At 41.4% G+C, this 18,553-nt stretch overlaps 1 protein-coding gene across 3 annotated transcripts; it reads left to right on the plus strand.

Moving 5' to 3' along the window:
- The first annotated feature begins 1,413 nt into the window (after positions 1-1,413).
- Positions 1,414-7,819, plus strand: LOC123043819 (endo-1,4-beta-xylanase 1). 3 transcript variants are annotated; one of them, XM_044466411.1, is made up of 9 exons: positions 1,414-1,553; positions 2,896-3,257; positions 3,341-3,482; positions 3,868-4,232; positions 4,319-4,478; positions 4,814-5,151; positions 5,373-5,550; positions 5,748-6,281; positions 6,483-7,819. In XM_044466411.1, the coding sequence occupies exons 1-9, from the start codon at positions 1,485-1,487 to the stop codon at positions 7,596-7,598; spliced, it is 3,264 nt and encodes a 1,087-aa protein (XP_044322346.1). In that variant the 5' UTR covers positions 1,414-1,484; the 3' UTR covers positions 7,599-7,819. The 3 variants fall into 3 exon arrangements, with proteins under 3 accessions (XP_044322346.1, XP_044322345.1, XP_044322344.1); XM_044466410.1 differs by lacking the exon at positions 1,414-1,553 and adding an exon at positions 1,857-2,202 and having other exon boundaries at positions 5,373-5,544; XM_044466409.1 differs by lacking the exon at positions 1,414-1,553 and adding an exon at positions 1,875-2,202.
- Positions 7,820-18,553: the final 10,734 nt, after the last annotated feature.

Genomic DNA, 18,553 nt, shown 5'->3' on the forward strand with positions numbered 1-18,553 from the left:
TATGGTGGAACTGCTTTTTCATGGAAGTCAACAAAACAGACTCTTGTAGCAACTTCCACTAATCATTCTGAAATTATTGCATTGTTTGAAGCATCAAAGGAATGTGTATGGCTTCGCAAGATGATTAACCACATTCAAACTACATGTGGTGTTGGTTCATTAGGATCACCAACTATTATTTATGAAGATAATGCAGCTTGTGTTGCTCAAATGCAAATGGGTTATATAAAAAGTAATATCACAAAACACATTTCTCCTAAGTTGTTCTATCCTCATGCATTACAGAAAAATGGAGAAATTGATATTTTGCAAACTAAATCATGTGACAATCTAGCAGATTTGTTCACAAAGTCTTTACCAAATTCAACATTCCAGAAATGCATTCATGGAATTGGTATGAGACGACTTAGAGATTTGCAAAGTTCAGGGGGAGAAATCTCCTGAAAATATAATCCTTTTAGTTATCAGCATATAATAAATATTGTACTCTTTTCCTTTATGAGTTTTTCCAATAGGTTTCTCATAAGAGGTTTTTAACGAGACAATTAAATACAAGCGTTAATGTATGCCATATCATATTTCCCCTTATATTTTTCCTACTAGGTTTTAAAGGAGTTTTTCATGGCACATCTGATTGCACTCTTTTCATTATGAGTTTCTTTGAAAATTTTCTCATGATGTTTTTAATGAGGCAAATATCTTCATAAAGATTATATGCTATACTTTCTATTTTTCCTATGAAGGTTTTTAAAGGAAAGTATCTAAAGCATGTTTATTGTTCTCTAACTCACTAATAATTTTCTCCTTCTTTGAAGGTTTTTCTCATATGAGTTATCAAGAGACAATAATATCTGTATGTTGCATCATTTTCTCCTTATTATTTTTTCCACCGGGTTTAAAGGAGTTTTAGCAACATATATCTATACCATTCTCCTCATATTTTTTCCCACAGGATTTTTGGAGGAGACTCTCAAGAGATGAATGATAGATATACAAGAAGCTTTCAAAGATGAATCAAAAAAAAAGACGTTGTACAAGGGGGAGTGTTGAGAACCGACATCAACGAAGCGTCTTTAGCGAATCGTCGTTAGGAAACGTAGTTAGCGGTTATTAGTGTCCAAGCGTCGTACGGACGCATCTGTCCGTACAGGCGCCTCTTTATACATACGCCTTCACAATGCGTCCCAAATCTTGTATAAATATGTGATTCTCAATTACAATCACTTTTACTTTTTACATGGATCTCCCGACTCTGGAAGGTCCCCGGTCTGTACACATGGCGGCCCGTTGGTGTCCTCGTATTAATGACAGGGAAGTCAAGCGTGCGTAGAGACCTGGTGGGGCCCACCTGTAAGTCTACTACTCCTAGCACTAGCCGTATCTGTAACCTTGACATCGAACTAATTGTTCTCGGTCAACTGTGACCTTTCCCCTTGTTCTTCCTGCGATCTTTCTAGCTCCGGGCTCCGGCGTAGGCTCGGGACATGACATTTGGTAGCACAGAGCAGAAGGCGCTCGATCTGTCTCATCGCTCATCGCTCATCGCAGCACAGGTAACAACTCGATCGAGAGGTTCGATCTTACTACTACTCGTGCTGGTGCTGTGATGTGCATCTGTCTGCTCCGCTGCGCGCGCGCGTGCGCTTGAGTTTCCCAAGGCCGGCGCCCGCGAGGTGTTCGCCGCAATGCCTCCAAGGAGCAGCGCAGAGGAGCCGTAGACGAGATGCCCGAGATTCTTGCCAAGATTGCTTATTTCCTCTTCTTCTTCCCCACACGGCGGTTCCCATTCGCGCCGTCCTTGGCATCCGATCCCTTCCACCCGTCCGCGGCAACCGCCACCATTTGCCGCAGAGGAAGCAAGCGGACTCCGCAAGCAAGCTGCAGGCCGGTGGCGCTGACCGGTCATATATGCTTTCCCTTTCGCTTCCTGCCCAAGCTGTCGTCTGGTGGTGGTTTGGTAGGGTCCTTCCGTATCGTTTCGTTCCTTTGCTTCGCTCCCCGGCCTTTTGCCAGCACAGCACACCAACGCCGTAGGAGCCGTAGCCCCGCCCGCGTCCCGCCGCCGTCGCCGACCCGCCTGGGCTTCCGGATGACATGATGCGGCGCTGCGGGTGGCTTTCGCTTCTCTGCCGCCCCCGCCGGGGTGGCCGCGCCGCCGTCTTGCCGCCGCCCAACCCAGATCCACCGCCTCCCCAGCCCAAGGTATCGATAGTACTAGTAACTAGTAACAGATTCTGCCTTCGTTTCTTGCTACGGGCGATGGGAAGTACACTAGTATCCAATTTAGCATTGTTCGGCACTCTTCTCCTTGGTCCATCGGTCATCTATTTGATTGCCCACTGAACAAAGATTCAGGATGGTTCGGTGCCACTGGTAGGAATTTGGAGAGCACGGCGCTAGTTTTACAAATCACGCCTCTGTTCGTCTTTGCACTTGATGTGCCAGAGACCTTATCAAGCCATTCGCTACATTCCACACGCTCCTTGCTGTTTCTGAATTTCCTGCCGCATTCGATGGCTCTTTAGGCATATGTTTCAAGGAAGATTGTTCTCCAACGGACGGGCACCAAAGTGCGCGTCAAATTATAATCTGACGCATGTGATGAGCCCTGGCTAAATTCACAAATATCTGATAACATATACCTTTGTCCAAAGCAAACAAAGGAAAAAATTGCTTGTTCGGACGAGTGGTTCATCCTTTCTTCTCTTGTATAATCTTTTCCAGATTTTTAGATCAAAAAATTAGGTTCATCTAGCTTGACGAGCCACAGTTTTCTTTTAGTAAGTATTGACTATTGTACATGCATGTTATATTCTTAGCCAAGGCTCCTCTGTTATAGCTCATGACATTGAATTTTACCACATTCAAAATTAATTACTATGCAATGTTGAGCAGGGAGAGGAGAATCACAGTGCTCCTGACAAAGTTATCATGGAGAACATTCTACCAAACGGTGATTTTTCTGAAGATCTCTGTTTATGGCATTCTAACGGTTGCCATGCGTTTGTTGCCGTTGAAGGGTCTGGTTACCATAATGGTATAAAGCCACATTCAGGGTCTAAATATGCTGTAGTTACTCATCGCACACAGACTTGGCAAGGGCTTGAGCAGGACTTAGAAAACATTAGTGCCGGTACCGAATATATTGTTACTGCCTATGTTAGAGTTCATGGGGAATTTCATGAGCCTGTTGGAGTCCAGGCCACGCTAAAACTTGAGGGGGAGGGGTCTCCTACCAACTACCATTCCGTTGCAAGGTACTTCAACTGGAAGGTGCTATTTATTGCCTTATATGATGCTATCAGTACCATTTGTTTATCAAGGGAAATTGTTTGACCAGGATTTTGGCCTCACAAGAATGCTGGGAGAAGTTGGAAGGTTCGTTTGAGCTTACAACTATACCAAGCCGCTTGGTGTTTTATCTTGAAGGTCCCCCTGCTGGTGTAGATTTGCTCATAGATTCAGTTACCATTTCCTGCAAGGTATGTTTTCTTACTCTTGTTTATGTTTATGTTTAGCTGGAACTCTTGTATATGATTGTTTGTGAAGTGTGAACCAATCTTGTATTGCTAACGAATAATGGCAATCATGCCTTAAATTCTGATTTAGCAACATGTTAATCAGTTGGGACCACATTTCTCAGTGCCCATAGAAAAGGAAGTAACATCGTCTGCTACGACTAAATTATGAGACCCTACAACTGCAATATATTTTGCTTAACCATTTAGCACATGTACTACAAGTATCGCCACCATAGTTTGTACATTCCATATGCTAATATTTTGTTCTTAACACCAGCTACTTCTGTATTACCAATCGATTAGATTATGTGTGCTTCATTTTCCTAACTAGTTCAAATTTCTGCAGAAAGCAGAGAGCAAGACTTCTTCATTGATTGGTGGAACAGCAAACATCATTTTAAATTGTGATTTTTCAGAAGGCCTTCATTCATGGCATCCTATCTGCTGCCACGCGTATGTGGCATCACAATGGTCCGGTTTCCTTGATGGTATTAGAGGGGACTCAGGAGAGAATTATGCTGTTGTTTCAAAGAGAACTGAACCCTGGCAAGGTCTCGAACAAGATATTACAGATAGAGTATCTGCTGGTACAGTTTATGCAGTTTCGGCGCGTGTTAGAGTTGATGGGAATATCCATGGCAAAGCTGAAGTCAAAGCAACCCTGAGGTTGCAAAATCCAGATGGATCAACACACTACAATCCTATTGGAAGGTACTGTTTTGAAGTTCTTTAACAGCAATATTCTAACCATACCAGTTACCACCATCCCTAATTTGTGGTAGAACCTGATGTGGCAGAGTATTAGCCTCAAAAGAGAAGTGGGAGAAGTTGGAAGGTTCTTTTTCTTTGACAAATATGCCAAAGTGTGTGGTTTTTTACCTTGAAGGGCCTCCTGCTGGGGCGGATCTTATTATTGATTTTGTTACTATTGCTAGGTCTGAACATAAGCAGCCAAAGGTGAGTGCTTTTCTATGTGCATTTGTTTTACCCATTCCTGAACAACACATCTTACGATTCAATTGATAACCTGCTATCTCAGGAGTTAAAGTTTAACTAGAATTTACTGCATGTTATGCTTGAGGCATTGAGGAGTTCTGATAGTCTTTACATTCTAATATTTTTGGTGCAAAAGATTGATTTTACCAAGTCTTCTATTAATTTTTGCAAATTTCAGCATGAATATGCAATCATACTCATTCTCATCTAGCGGTATATTCATGTTCTTGTATGTGTGGTATGGAAACATGTTCTTTTCTTGCGATGCTTTTGACCTGTTACTCTTTCATTTGAAGGAAGTAAAATCAATAAGTGGAATCGAGACTATTATCAAGAATCCTCAGTTTGAAGAAGGGTTAAGCAATTGGTCTGGACGAGGATGTAATATCTGCAGGCATGAGTTCACTGCATATGGGAATGTAAAGCCCGTAAATGGCAGCTACTTTGCTTCAGCAACTGGACGGGTTCACAGTTGGAATGGCATACAGCAAGATATCACAGGCAGAGTGCAGAGAAAAGTTTCTTACGAGATTAGTTCTCCTGTTCGCATATTTGGCAGTGCTAATGAGACTGAAGTTCGGACTACTTTGTGGGTACAAGAATATGGCCGTGAGCAATATCTATGCATTTCGAAGTAAGTATGTTGATTTTATTATTTACACGCTTTCTTGACAATGTTATCTTATATTCCGTTACAAAATGTTATCTTCTAGGGTCATAGATATCACTGGTTTATTAAATGGCACTCACTGAAGGGGTATCTTACAGGGGTCACATATATCACTGGTTCACTAAATGTTATCTTATAGGGGTCACAGATATTACCGGTTACTGATTTTTCTGTTATTAACATAGAAACCAGGCCTCTGATAAGCGCTGGACACATTTGAAAGGAAAGTTTATCCTTCATGCTCCCTTCTCCAAAGTTGTCCTCTTTATAGAGGGGCCACCAGCAGGAATTGACATCCTTGTAGATGGCCTTGTCCTATCTCCTGCAAGAAAACTTGATGCTGCTCCACGCCCAAAAGTTGAGGTTTGCAAGCTAATTACTAAATTAAATTATGTCCCCCCCAGGAGCGTGCCTTCAGATGTCTCAACTTGTGTGTATACAGTAGTTGTGTTGGTAAACATTTCTCAATGGATCATGATTGTTTGGATAGAAAGTTTTGGCCATTTCTTTCGAACTCAAGTATCCCTTTTTTCTAATGGAATGATTTGCTTGTATTTCAGAATGTTCTGTATGGAGCTAATATCATGCAGAATAGTGCTTGCTCTCGCGGGCTTGCTGGGTGGAGTCCAATGGGTTCATGTCGATTGAGTATCCATACCGAATCACCCCATATGCTATCTTCCATCCTGAAGGACCCCTCGAATCAGAAACATATAAGTGGTCGTTATATCCTTGCTACAAACCGCACTGATGTGTGGATGGGCCCTTCTCAGGTGATAACAGACAAGCTAAAGCTACACACTACTTACCGAGTCTCTGCCTGGGTACGAGCTGGCTCTGGAGGAAATGGCCGTCACCATGTCAATGTTTGTCTTGGTGTAGATGATCAATGGGTTAATGGTGGGCAAATAGAAGCTGATGGGGATCAATGGTATGAAATCAAAGGAGCATTCAAGCTTGAAAAGAAGCCATCTAAAGTTATTGCATATGTTCAGGGTCCCCCTCCGGGTGTTGATATCCGAGTCATGGGTCTCCAAATTTATCCAGTTGATAGGAAAGCACGTTTTGAATATCTTAAGGACAAATCAGATAAGGTGAAACTCCCCCCACTCCCTTCAACGTTTTTCATGTTAGGATGAGAGTTTGATGTGTCTACACAAGCATATTAAGATATCTTTTTTCCATCAATATCATTATTAAACTGAAAACTTTCGCCTGCACATCATCCATTGGTTGCTTATAACCGCGATGCTCTTGATAAATATTAAATTCATTTTTCTGGTTTCCTTTGTCAGGTAAGGAAGCGTGATATTGTTCTAAAGTTCCAAGGATTAGATGCTGCGAATGTTTTTGGTTCAGCTCTCAGGGTACAACAGACTGAGAACAGTTTTGCATTTGGATCATGCATAAACCGAAGTAACATCGAGAATGAGGATCTTGCTGATTTCTTCGTGAAGAATTTTAATTGGGCTGTATTTGAGAATGAACTGAAGTGGTACTGGACAGAGGCGGAACAAGGGAAGATAAATTATAAAGACTCTGACGAGTTGCTTAAATTCTGTCAGAAACATAACAAACAAGTTCGCGGTCACTGCTTATTCTGGGAAGTGGAAGATTCAGTGCAGCCATGGCTTCGATCACTGCATGGACACCACTTGATGGCTGCTGTACAAGGTCGTTTACAGAGCCTGTTATCAAGGTACAAAGGCCAGTTTAAACATCATGATGTAAACAACGAGATGCTTCATGGATCTTTTTATCAAGATAGGCTTGGAAGGGACATCAGAGCTCACATGTTCAGGGAAGCCCATAAGCTTGATCCTTCAGCAGTCCTCTTTGTCAATGACTACAACGTCGAAGATGGGTGCGATTCGAAATCCACCCCAGAAAAGTTTGTGGAGCAGATTGTCGATCTCCAAGAACGGGGCGCCCCAGTTGGTGGGATCGGCGTGCAAGGTCATATCAGCCATCCAGTGGGAGATATCATCTGCGATTCTCTAGACAAGCTAGCTATACTGGGTCTCCCTATCTGGATTACTGAACTGGATGTCTCGGCGGAGAACGAACACATCCGAGCGGATGATCTCGAGGTGTGCCTCCGTGAATGCTTCGCCCATGCCGCTGTGGAGGGGGTGGTCCTCTGGGGATTCTGGGAGACGTTCATGTTTCGGAATCATGCTCACCTGGTTGATGCTGATGGAACAATCAACGAGACCGGCAGAAGGTACCTTGCCCTGAAGCAGGAGTGGTTGACCAAAACCGATGGTGACATCGATCACCATGGGGAGTTCAAATTCAGAGGCTACCATGGGTCATACACCGTAGAGGTAGCGACGCCCTCGGGGAAGGTGACCCGATCATTTGTTGTGGACAAGGAGAACCCTGTGCAGGTGGTTACCTTGAACATTTAGCTTGTATCAAATGAAGTACGTTCTACACTCCAGCAGTGTGCACTGTACTGAGACTTTTCGCTCTGATGCGTTTGATGCCATATCTTCACAGTTTATACCTTATATATGTTGCAACGGGAGAAAGAAAGTTCCTTCTATGTCTTTAGCTTATGGACCCGTGCGTTGCAACATCATAAGAGGAGAAAATGCTTAATTTATAATTTCACTTTCTTTTTCTTGTATACAGTATATCATAAGGGATATGGACAAATAGCGCTATGTTTGTCTAGGGCACATCTAGATGTGCCTTATTTTATTTTTATTTTTTTGAAACGGAGGCAAAAGATTTGCCTCTTCAATTAAATAAGGAAGAGTAGAGTTTAGAGTTTTACAACGCACTAAGCGGCATGAAAATTACTCGTACAATATGATGATGTTCCCTGGCTTTCTTGCGGCAGCAGTAACCCAAAGTTTAACATTTCTAAAATATTGGTTAAGAGGACCGACGGTGGTGCGCTTTTTTGACGGAATATGCGGGCGTTTCTCTCATTCCAAATGGTCCAAGAAACAAGCATGGTGAGGGAAGCTATTGCGTGGCGGTGAGGGTTGCGGTTGTCTGTTCTTTTTGGCCACCACTTAGGGACGGTTGCTTCTAACTGCTAATCGGAGGTGTCCATGTGCGTGAGCCCAAGCTTCTCGATGATTAATCTCCAGAGCCTAAGAGTGTAGTGACACTTGACAAAGGGGTGTATCCCCGTTTCTTGTTCTCTTTTGCAAAGCGGGCAAGGGCCACAGTTTGGCCAACCACGCTTCTCCAAACGATCGGCAGTCCAAATCCTATCTTGCAAAGCCAACCAGGCAAAGAATTTAACCTTTGGAGGTGCCCAAGCCTTCCACACCATATGGAAAGAATTGGAAGGTGTGTGAGGCTCTAAAGGGGAACGCTTGGATCCTCAAGGTCAAGCATGACACCGCCATCTCTGTCAACCACATTTCGGAATTCTTTAACCTTTGGATGCTTGTGCATGACTTCCACTTTGATGAGCAAGCCGAAGATAACATCATTTGGAAGCATGCGAACAATGGGATCTACACGGCGAGCACCGCCTACAAAGCGCAATTTCTAGATGTGTCTTAGTTAATGCACATCTAAGCGACACAAACAAGCATAAAAAGAAAACACAAGCAAGCATAAAAAGGAAAAGAAAAAGGAAAAAGAGAATATCCACACGAATCTTCGCGTAAGATCAATGATATAGGATGTAGGTGTGCAATACTTATGGCACATCTAGATGTGCTTTAGCAAAGCTGTCAGTCGGCTATCCATAAGGTACCACATGTTCTTGGCAGCTACATTATATACCTTAAATTGTTTTCTAAGTCAACATAACGAAAGCAGAAGTCATGAGCCATGATAATTATGAAAGGCATGCTGTAAAAGATTTGTGAAGAATCCTTTTTGTGGAAGAGCTGTTCTCTGCCTAATGTAGCCACTGAGAGTCAGGAGAGCTATTCTGCTGCATGAGAAAGAACCACAGATGGTCCTGTAATAGCCCCAGGATTCTGCATAGGATGAACATAGAAAAGGTGCCGTTGGGTGATACGGCGTATTACTTTCCTATCTTCGCTGCTCTCATAGTTCTTGCATCCGTACATTTGTAGTTCTCGGAGCAGAGAATATTAGATTAAAAGCGCTAAAAGTATTTCTTCAGACAATTTGATCTCTTGCAGCGGCACTCCTTCGTGCGCTCACCCACAAGAGGGCCTTCTGCTACTTAAACTGAGATGTAAAGAGAATGGATTTCATACATGATATGATAAGGCAAAGATATTGGCATGCAACACATAGTTTGACTTGTTTCTCACATGACTATTGCATTAAGCCCTTAACTCATGGTATGGGCTCAGAGTCGTCATTGATTATTAATTGCTAGAAGAACACCACGACTCAAATTTGCTAATTTTCTCTTGGTCCGAGAGCTTGGTGGGTTATGGGCGTGTTGTTTTCTTTGTTCAGGCCAAGCATCCTGTGTCCCTCTGCTTCGGGCATCATGTTCACGCCTATTTTGCGATCGTGTCATGTGTTGTGTATCCTTCTGTGTATCATTCTATCTCCTTCTATCAATGAAAAGATGCACAAACTTTGCGCATTTGAGATTTTTTTTGTCAATTTTAAGCAGTGTACCCAAAAGGAAGGCAGGTAATGGCAATCCATGTACTGATTGCTGACAAGTTCTAGAAGACAGAAAGGGATTTAAGTTTTCTGTCATTGTTACTTCACAAACCTCACCGATCTTGCTTAACATAGCATGAAATAAGAGTTAAATACGCTGGAGGTGCCTCAACTTGTCTTGCACGTCAGTTTAGTGTCTAAAGTTGCAAAATACATGAAACTGGTGCTCAAACTTGCTCGGACATGCAAATACGGTGCCTCCATCCGTATCTGGACGTACGTCCAGCCCGCGTGGCGTGCCAGCGTGGCAGTGGCTGAGAGTTGGAAGGCGCCGGGTGGCCCGAGCGTGAGGATTTTTTTACAAGACCCCCTCATATTTTATTTAGTCATGCAGGCAAATCCCATGAATTAGAAATTAGAAAAAGAAAAAAAAAATGTGATACAGGATCGAACCCTCGTTGTCACACATTGCATTGTACGCAAAGGTTGTCCACCGTGCCATACATAGCTCGGTAAATATTGAGGTCGAACTCTATATATTGCATCGCTATGCATAAAGTAACTTTGGAGCACGGGTTATGTCCTATCTTTTTTAAAGTTCAAAGAAACGGATTTTTTACAGCTAAAAAAATTCTGAATGTTTTTGTACATGCACACATAGAAGTGTAATATATCCTTTTGAATTTTCATTAATATATGTGCTTGTATGTGGGAGATAAAAAAGACAAATACATGCAAAAATTGGCTTTTTTTTGCCGTGATGTTGTCATTTTTTTGCAGGATATATTATAACATAATTTCAAATGAAATTTGAAAGCCACTTAGAGCACATGCATCCATTTTTGTGTGAAAACAATCAACTCTTTTTGAAACTTTTAAGTGACAGATTTTAGCCTTTAAAAAATGCGCTCAGTGGCCACCATGCTCTAAAAATCCTCTTTGGTTGCTATGTACCTCTTCAAGCGATTCTTATTTACATATGGCACTTCTATGGACCCGCACAAACTTTATTTAATTTTTTCAAGTTCTTTATTTTGTTCACACTATTTTTTCCATTCAAGAAAAAAATGTAAGAAAAAATGCCACTGCCATAAACTTAAAGAAAGTGCTAGTGCATTTGAAAAAATGTTTAGCATGTATTAAAAGATTAAAATGTGCATTTAAAAAATGTTGTCTCGCATTAAAAAATTGCCAATGTGTATTTAAAAAGAGTTCAACGTGTATTAAAATTACTCTGTAACATTTTTAAATAATTGTATTAAAAAGCTCACCAAAATAAATTTTAATGCATGTTGAATAGTTGACACAATACAACGTTGTCAAATTGCTAATAATTAGGTATTTTAGAAATACAAGGAAGATAAACAATAATAGTGTGCGCTTGTGGTCCAGAATGAACATACATAAATTTACACGGTTAGGCAGAACTATTTCAATCCCCGTAGATTTTTGAAAAAGTTAATGTCTACCTCTTCACAGTACACAATAACGAAAAATATATTTAAAATGAATAATAATGCTCATCTTCTGCACGCGAAGAAGAAGGCCACCCATGCCGTGACGCAAACTAAGAATCTGATAACAAAGATAAACTCGCTTGTCCATTGTAAGGCTAAAACAATTCTCATGTAAGTCACCTCCTACAAAATTTCTTCACAAATTGGTTCAAAGTTTGGGGGAGGGGAGGGGGGGGGGGGTGGGAATGTCCCCTGAGCTTAACACATAAGTAGCTCCGCCTGTTGTGATGCCATTTATTTGATTGATAGCAATCAAGATTAATTAATGATGTACTACATGCTGGTTAATTATCTGGGAGAACGCATCACGGACTGCATGTCCTCCTGTCAACTACTCCTGTTTTAGAATATATAGTCTCTGTTTTATAGTGTAGTACCTATTAATTTTTTTGAAAGTCAAACTTTATGAAGTTTGACCGAGTTTTTGATTGTAATTATCTATATCTATAACACCACATAAATATAATATGAAAGTACATGCCATGGTGCGTCTAATGATATGTATTTGATATAGTAGATGAAAATAACTTTCTCTACAAACGTGATAAAAGTTTGTAAATTTTGACTTTAAATGATTTTATAGACACTATATTATGAAACAGAGGGAATCTTATATGTAACCTCGCCCCCACTACATGCTATAGACGGCCTGCGCAAATAGTTGACGTTAACAAGGAGATAACTCCTTATTTAACACTGTAAAATTTGACTTCCTATCTGACGTAAATCTTTTCTTCCTTGTGTAACACTAAGTTTAATTTTTGTTTCCTTTGCGGCACGTCCATCCTTTGGCTACGAACAGTATTAAATAACAACTGAAAAGTACTTCCTGCGTTTCACAATATAAGACATTCTTGCAAACTATTACATTATGAGACGGAGGGAGTAGATTTCTCCCCCTGATATGATATGTGACCCAAAACGACACTAAATTTCTCCTAGAGTTGTAATTACGCAAGATCTGTGTATCAAATTGTGTATCTACGCAAGATCTCCACTCTCCGGCCACGCATATACATTTTCTTTGATTTTTTTAACATAGTACAGACACAAACGGTCATACAAACACACATAGACTCATCCCTATGAATGCACGAATGCACACCCATCCCTATGAGCACCTTCGAGAGACTGAACCGACACATCATCTTTACAAACACCTTCGTAGTCGACGGGAACGCAATGTCAAGTCTGAAACTTAAATTCTGATAGGCGGGAAATACCAGTGTCCTTCTAACCATTCAACCACGGGTTGGTTCACACATTTTCTTTGAGTTGATGTGCATAATATGCACAACACCAACTCACATCTCATTTTTTTAATTAAGAGTTTCCGCGGGTGGCCGGGAGAATCATATCGAGCACAACATACACCCCCAACACATGACATCAGATGGTCAGTCGGTAGAGCGGCAACCTTGGCACCATCGGTCGCTGCGAGGCGTGCGTCCACGATGAAGTGGCGCCGTCGTGCACGCTGCGGTGCACCACGACCGAGTGTCGCCACCACCAATCATCCTGCTAGAGAGCTTTGTTCATCAGATCCAAATTAAGAATACCAAGCCCCTCTTGGCTTTTTCGGTTGACAAGCCTCATCTCACCTGATCAAGTGGTACCTTTTGTTCTTATCCCCTTGTCAAGTGATTCCAGCTCTAAAAAGGTCAACACTTTTCCTTACTCCCACAGAAATAAGGTAGCATTTTACCCTGCCAACAGGTACATTTTGTTTCAAAAAATAAATTATATTCATTGTTGCTGCCCAAACCTCACCGAGCTTGCTTAACATAGCATGAAAGAAAAAAAAAATCCAGCAAACAACATCTATTGTAGATGAATTGATCATAGTAGAAGATTATTTAGTGCGCATTTTCAATTATGGTCTCGAAAGAAATCCAATAAGAAAACTATGCTCCTGCACTTCTGATAGAATCTACACGTATGGATTGAATTGGTTCATCTTTTTGCATGTCTCGGCGTAATTGTCATTGCAACCGGATATATCACTTTTGGCAGATGTCTGTTCCAATCCAATGTTCCAACGGACATGAAGGAACCATTGGTAAAAAAATAAACAGATGTAGTAATTAAATATTCTCAATGTATCTATGACTTTTTAAGGCGAAATAGAATGGATCGAGCATTTCACATGTACTCAAATTCCCTCTACTTTATCACTAACTTCCTCTGATTTTTTGTCTCTACATTATCATGCAAAATATTCCTAATATGTCATATTTTCAAACTATTGTATTTTTTGTTATCCCTATTGTTTTATTAGTTGTCTGCACATTTTCATCGCCAATTTGCATTTTTGGTGATAGTCTATATCTCTTATATAATGTGGTCAAGGATATATATTATTAATAAAAATATTGATGTTTATATAATCAAATATCAGTGAAACATATTGCAAATGGTCCCCGCCGCAACGTGCGGGATGTCATCTAGTAATAAATGAAGATGTGATGCTTACTGTAATGATACATGAATCTTGACCTCAGAACGTTATTTATGCCGTTATTTACATGCCACTTCTTATGTTCCTTCATCGTGTTTAAATTTTACATATAGACAAGGAAACAAGCAAGCAAGGAGATACCATTTTAAGATAGCATAGATAACCTCATAGCCAAGCCTTTCAACGACTAGAGAACTGAGGAAAACAAAAGTGATTCTTAGAAATTATACATTGTGCTCTACCTCACGATTCTAGACTGCGCGTGGAGGGACATTCTCAATTTTGGCATAAAGACCACATGATTCCTTTCTAGTACAACATCGATAGCATCTTGTCTTGCGCCCTCATGACTAACATTATTAGAACAATTTTATAGTTGCAATCACTGCAGTATCTACCTGATGCAAAACACTCATAATATATGCATTTATCGCCAATAATTAGATGCTAATAGCTGTCACCACATACAACATGTGTGTGCATGTCTGGATTAACCGGCCTACATTTGTGTTTACGTGAAGAAGCTAAAAAATATGTGTGTGTGTGTGGGGGGGGGGGGGGGGGGGGGAGGGGATGGTAGTGCCTATGTCTTGCACTTCTCTATGTGTGTCTACCATTATTGAACACAACCTGAGATGCTCTTTATCCTCGTTCGGTTTGAAGGGTTTTTACAGGAAAAACATAGGAACAATGATTTCAGAGGAAAATTTCCTATAGATACATTCGGTTTGTAGGAAACGTGAACGGGAATTTCATATATAGTAATACTATTCATTTCAATGTTTTTTGAGGAATCTACACATCCACTCAAAACTTATTTTGTGCGTAGAAACGATGCAAGACAATTATTCAGGATGTCAAGTGTCATACTATAAACTTCCTGTACTATTCCTAAATCCTACGTTCTGGCTTCCTCCAAACCGGATGATGTTGGTCTTCACTTTCTTGCTTCCACGGGATGGGACTATTTTCGTACATTATTTTGGGAATTTTAGAATCTTACAATGGGCCTCAGCCAAGATGAATACGATGGATGGATCGTCTATCCGGCCCATGGTATGTGTGGCAGCTAAGCGGAGAAGGTCACATTATAGTTTTGTTGTCTGTTTTTTTTTGTCGGCCTCCCTTCTTTCAGTTGTGACTGTTATATCATGGTGTGCTTTATTTATGAAGTGGGGCAGCAACATAACAGCCCACACAGATGTCCAAGTCTCAAGGAGGAGGATAGGTGACCATAAGAGCAAGTACAATAGAGCTGAGTCGGCGGGCTATAAGGAATAAATTAGTATATTTCTACTTAGTTGGAGGAAATAGAAGAGGAGAGAGAAGGTAAGCGGGCTCTTCGTGAAGAGCCAGCTCTAGCACGTGCTCCTATGCACTTTGTGAGAATGAAAGGTGGACCACATAATAAAAAAGTAATACACTCTTTTGATCTACCACTACTAGGTAAAAGCCTATACACAGAATCTTATCAGCAGCGCGCTGTAAAATAAGGCGCTGCTGCTAATTAGCAGTAGCGTGCTCGGGGGTAACTCGCTGCTGAAACCAATATAGCAGTAGCGCGCCCGCTCAAAAAAGCGCTATTTCTATAATTCCCACGAGGCCGCCATGAGGCTAGTTATAGCAGCAACGCGTTATAACGACGGGCGCTACTGCTACGTAGCATAGTAGCAGCGCATTGCTACAATAAGCGCTACTGCTAAATTTACTACAAAAGTTTTGCCCCATCTCCTTTATCCGATCCACACTCACACAGTCACACACTAGCTCACTGGATCCCCTCTCAATCCCCCGCGCCGGTCCACCCCCGTCGCCCCTCCTCCGTCTGTGCCGCCGTCACCTCCTCCTCCTTGCTGGACTCGATACCGGTCTCCTCCTCCGTCCTCCCTCTCCACTCGCCGCTGGCCGGCCCCTCCTCGCTCCGCCTTCCTCCTCCGTCCTCCCTCCACTGGCCGCGCCGGCCGGCCCCTCCTCGCTCCGCCTTCCTCCTCCATCCTACTCTCTTCTCCCTCCTCGAGTCGCCCCTCCTTCTCCCTCCTGCCCGCTACATTTTGATTTAGTAGCTAGGCTAGTTCATATGCAACATTTTGATTTAGTTGATATGATTTAGTTGATTTAATTAGTAGGCTAGTTGATTTAGTTAACTTAGAACATTTTGATTTAGTTGATTTAATAGGCTAGTTCATTTAGTTGATTTAGTTGACTTAGAACATTTTGATTTAGTTGATTTAGTAGGCTAGTTCATGTAGTTGATTTAGTTGACTTAGAACATTTTGATTTAGTTGATTTAGTAGGGTAGTTCATTTAATTAGTTGATTTAGAACATTTTGATTTAGTTGATTTAGTAGGCTAGTTGATTTAGTTGATTTAGAACATTTTGATTTAGTTGATTTAGTAGGCTAGTTGATTTAGTTGACTTAGAACATTTTGATTTAGTTGATCGTTAATCATTTGCTCATATTGCTTTAGGAAAAATGGCGCCACCACCACCACCACCACTATGTCGACTGTGCAAGTCAAGATGCGTCAGCAGCCTTGCAACTGGCAAGCTGTTCCGCATCTACTTTTAGCCGAGTTTTCGTCATGCGGCGGTAAGAAATTAAATGAAATGTAATAACTATTTTGTTTTTAGTGTTGGCATTACTGCATTGTGTCATTTTGCTTATTTTACACAGACCGTCCCATGCAATGTGAGGTTGAAATTCAACAAGCTGACATGAGACACTGTGACATTTGAGGCTCCTGGGGGGCCGTACACTATGGAGGTCGAGAAAGGACGCAATATGTCGCAGATTGGAGGAGATGGATGGGCCCGTTTCGTCGCTCGCATGCGTCTTACTGGTGGTGAGTTGATCAGCTTCTCCTTCCGAGCAGAAAGACCCAAGCTAGCTGTCATTTATCTCAACCTGGTGAAAGATGATGAAGATGACGAAGATGATGAAGATGATGAAGATAATGAGGACCCACTCGATGAAGATGATGATGACCCACTTCATGAAGCCATCGTAGCTCAAAGAACAAGGCTGAGTGAGGAGGAGGTGTCCAACCTGTGGGACATAATTCCGCCACGTGCTGACTTTGTCGGGGTGCCATTCATGACTCGCTTGACAAACACCATGGTTGATCGACATGATATGGTATGTTATACTTACAAATGCAAATTATCCGATGAATTACTTAGTGTACAGTCCAATGATATGGTATGTTGTGTGGAATCTAGTCGATGATATGTTTTAGTGAAGAATTCGATCACATGCTTATTAGTGTAGAATCTAATGAAACTATTAATAGTGTAGATAATCCATATGTACTTATTTGCGAGGCTATTTATCAATTGATATGTTTTTCTTATTCAAAAATTGGCAAAGAGCATATCTGTGAGTTATGGATCGAGCCTGATGAAGAAGGCTCGGCTGGACTACGCCTTACTGCAAGGGGCTCCATCACAACCTGTACTTACCGCGTGGACACGAACGGTCGCACACACTTAAACTCGGTTGGGTGGAAGAAATTCCTCGATGGCAAGAATCTTCGTGTTGAACAGGCCACCCTAATTACTATCAGGAACACCAACCGCCCAGGCTTAAGGATGATGATTGTCTTCGATATCATCTAGAACTACATATGTGTGTGTGGCTATATCATCTAGAACTACATATGTGTGTGGCTATATCATCTAGAACTACATATGATGATCGTCGTCAATATCATCTAAAACTACATATGATGATGGCCGTTGATATGACCTTGTACTGCTTGAGGATGCATGTTGACTATGCATGAAATTGTTATCTAGTACTCCCTTCGTTCCAAATTACTCGTCGTGGTTTGAACTAAAACCACGACGAGTAATTTGAAACGAAGGGAGTACTAACTAGTAATGGTTTATGAATTTGATATCTACTAGCAGTACCTAGTATCTAGTATCTGAAAGGGAAACTGAAAGGGAAAGGGGTAATGGGAAAATGATGAAAGATATAGCAGTAGCGAGGGATGGCGAAATCGCTACAGGTAGGTAATAGTAGCGTGTTCTTAAAAAGCGCTGCTGATATCGTAAACAGTAGTAGCGCGGGTAAGGGCCGCGCTACTACTATGAGTTAGCTGTAGCGCCTTATTAGTAGCGCGTCCACCCGCGCTGCTGCTAGCCTCAAAACCCGCACAGCTACTAGGGTTTTCCCTAGTAGTGTACTATTGTACATGTTGACTATAAGATGAGCTGTAGATGACATGGCACTGGCTTATAGCCAGCAACTGGCTATACTATTAACCATGCTCTAAGGAGATGGTCAGATGGGATGCCAACGCCTATGTTACTAGCCGTGCCTCCACTCACTTTGCTGCTGCTGCACTTATGAGACAGTAGGTAGGGTCCATTAAACACGCGGTAATACTACCTCCGTCTTGGTTTATTGGTCCCTATTGTATTTTGTGCCCAATTTTGGCCATGAATTTAACTAACAAAATGTTTGTGCATGTCACAAAAAATTATATCATTGAAAACTATGCTCAAGTACAAATCCAACGATATATTTTTTGTTAATATGCATTAACATTTTGTTAGTTAAATCGATGGCCAAAGTTTGGCACAAACTATAAAGGGGACTAATAAACCAGGACGGATGTAGTATAAAGTAGTCCTAGTAGCACATGTTGTTAGTCCACAACTTTGTTATTCCAATCAAGGGCATATTCACTATTGAAGTCTAGCAATACTCTTAATTAATTAATTCATGTTTTTTGCACCCTACGCCTGCCCAGCATCCGTCCAGTTCCATGCTTTTGATCTGAAGCAAATGAAATCATGTCTGGGTTGAGTTCACTGCATTTT

This window comes from Triticum aestivum, chromosome 2B, assembly GCF_018294505.1.
Source record: "Triticum aestivum cultivar Chinese Spring chromosome 2B, IWGSC CS RefSeq v2.1, whole genome shotgun sequence".
NCBI classification, from domain to species: domain Eukaryota; kingdom Viridiplantae; phylum Streptophyta; class Magnoliopsida; order Poales; family Poaceae; genus Triticum; species Triticum aestivum.